At 37.8% G+C, this 2,226-nt stretch overlaps 1 protein-coding gene across 1 annotated transcript; it reads left to right on the top strand.

The window, feature by feature from the left end:
- LOC104088603 (protein trichome birefringence-like 34) lies at window positions 1–1,900 on the top strand. The gene is made up of 5 exons (XM_009593307.4): window positions 1–533; window positions 609–780; window positions 860–1,053; window positions 1,163–1,321; window positions 1,494–1,900. Exons 1-5 carry the CDS (start codon window positions 181–183, stop codon window positions 1,843–1,845), a joined length of 1,230 nt encoding a protein of 409 aa, XP_009591602.1. The 5' UTR covers window positions 1–180; the 3' UTR covers window positions 1,846–1,900.
- The last annotated feature ends 326 nt before the right edge of the window (window positions 1,901–2,226 follow it).

The raw sequence follows: 2,226 nt of genomic DNA, 5'->3' as shown, positions 1-2,226 counted from the left end.
CTAAATGGAGGATTAAGCACATTTATTTGGTGCAGTGACAAAAATCATCACAGAGCCAGCAGTGCGCAAATTGATCTATCATAGAGATAGAATGAGTAGTTGGATTTCCTTTCTTTAAAGTTCACCAATTTCGACTTCAGCAATCCCTGCATATTTGAACTACTCCCACAAAACAGCAAAATGAATGGAAGACCAATATTATGCAGTAGTTTGAATAACAAGTTTATGGGCATTCAGCTAAGCTTTCAGCTGCTAGCAGCAACTATCACGGCGGTTCTAGTTATCACAACTTTGTTCATGTCCAGAGAGATTAAGCAAGAAATTGGAAAAAAGCCAGAGTTAAGCTCATTATCCAGCTGCAATTTCTTTTCAGGCAAATGGGTATTTGATAACCAATCTCGCCCTCTCTATAATGGGTCCAATTGTTCCTTCATTTCGTTTTTGGACGATGGAATGGCTTGTGAGAATTATGGGAGAAAAGACCTCAGCTATCTCTACTGGAAATGGCAACCCCATGATTGTGACCTTCCAAGGTAAGTGTATATTTTTTAGTTTTTCTTCCTTTGGATTCTTGGGTATTTTCGGATTATAATTCTTGATTTGTAAAGATTTAATGCCACAGCAATGTTGGAGAAGTTAAGGAACAAGAGAATTGTGTATGTGGGAGATTCAGTCAATAGGAATCAGTGGGTTTCAATGGTGTGCATGCTAGAGTCATCAATCCACACTCATCTCAAACATGTTCACTATAATGGTTCTTTGGTCACCTTAAAAGCTATTGTGAGTTTCACCTTGCTCTTTCCCTAAATTTGAAGTTTGAATGCAGTGGGCTTACATCTTGTTTCAAACATTGGTGAAGGAATACAATGCTACTATTGATTTCTACTGGGCACCATTGTTGGTGGAATCAAATTGCGACGATGCTTGGCATCATCGTGTTAAAGATCGCGTTTTGAGAGTCAATTCAATAGAGAAGCATGCTAAATTTTGGGAAGATGCTGATGTTCTTGTCTTTAATTCCTATTTATGGTGGCGACTGGATTTGACTGTTCTGTGAGTACATATCTTTGCTACCTTTAACCACTCAATAAGAAATTGTACTTATTTTCAGGATTTAGGCATAAGGTACTTCTTAATTATGATAGTGATTTTGTAATTTCAGGTGGGGATCTTTTGAAAGTGCAAATGTGAAGTACGAACAATTGGGGATGCTGCGTACGTATGAGTTAGGGCTTAAGACATGGTCAGATTGGTTGGATACTCATATCAACCGTACCAAAACTAGAGTTTTCTTTGTTAGCATGTCGCCCACTCATAGCAGGTATAAATTTTCGATTTTTTTTTTCTACCTGCGTTCGATTTAGAAAAATAGTTAAGGCGTTACAGAAACTCAATAGTAGTCCAGACTCCACTAGCGTGATTCTAGTGGGTGGTAGAAACTCAATATTAGCAGTACTGATACTGAAAATTATGTCTGAAATATATGATGGCAGGGGAGAGGAATGGGGAAGGGCAGATGGTGAGAATTGTTACAATGAAACAGAGCCAATATCTAATGCAGAATATTGGGGATCAGAATCAGATCCGGGAATGATGAGATTGGTGGAAGCAGCCATCAAGAAACTGAATGATAAAAGTGGTGTTAAAGCAGATTTTCTCAACATTACTCAACTTTCTGAATATAGAAAAGAAGCACATCCATCCATATATAGAAAGCACTGGGATCCTCTAACAGAAGAACAATTGGCAAATCCAAGTAGTTATGCAGATTGTACACATTGGTGCCTCCCTGGAGTTCCTGATATTTGGAATCACTTTTTGTATGTATACCTTCTTTGCTTGTGACCCGTGTGAAATGAGACTAATTCTTACAAAAATAATAAGAGAGTAATTGGATTCATTTGTTCTTTTAAAGAGTGGATTTTTTTGTGTTGTCAAAGAATTGAACGATGAAAACTAATGAGAAGTGCCAAACTGACCAAGTCATGTTGGAACAGGCTGAAGTGTCTTCAGTCTCAATTATTGCATTGAACCTTGTTCTTAGAGCACTCAACATTAGACAATAAGTACACATTTCACAATGCCAAGCCCACAAGGAAGTCCATGTTCAGAAGGTCTAAGGCAATTAGGCAAGGACAAAGTCAAAACAAATTTATCTAGCAATCAGACTTTAGAGAATGAGCAATACTAATGAGCAACCTCAAAGTGAGCTAGACAGACTATTAC

Source organism: Nicotiana tomentosiformis, chromosome 2 (assembly GCF_000390325.3).
Source record: "Nicotiana tomentosiformis chromosome 2, ASM39032v3, whole genome shotgun sequence".
Lineage (NCBI taxonomy): Eukaryota > Viridiplantae > Streptophyta > Magnoliopsida > Solanales > Solanaceae > Nicotiana > Nicotiana tomentosiformis.
Note: the sequence above shows the minus strand (reverse complement) of the source record. Positions and strands in the feature narration are given on the sequence as shown.

Excerpts from the sequence above, each read along its gene's own strand:
- LOC104088603 (XM_009593307.4), top strand. The coding sequence starts at position 181 with ATGAATGGAAGACCAATATTATGCAGTAGTTTGAATAACAAGTTTATG. Across the intron at positions 781-859 it reads TGGTCACCTTAAAAGCTATT|GAATACAATGCTACTATTGA; the intron begins GTGAGTTTCACC and ends ACATTGGTGAAG. Across the intron at positions 1,322-1,493 it reads ATGTCGCCCACTCATAGCAG|GGGAGAGGAATGGGGAAGGG; the intron begins GTATAAATTTTC and ends ATATGATGGCAG.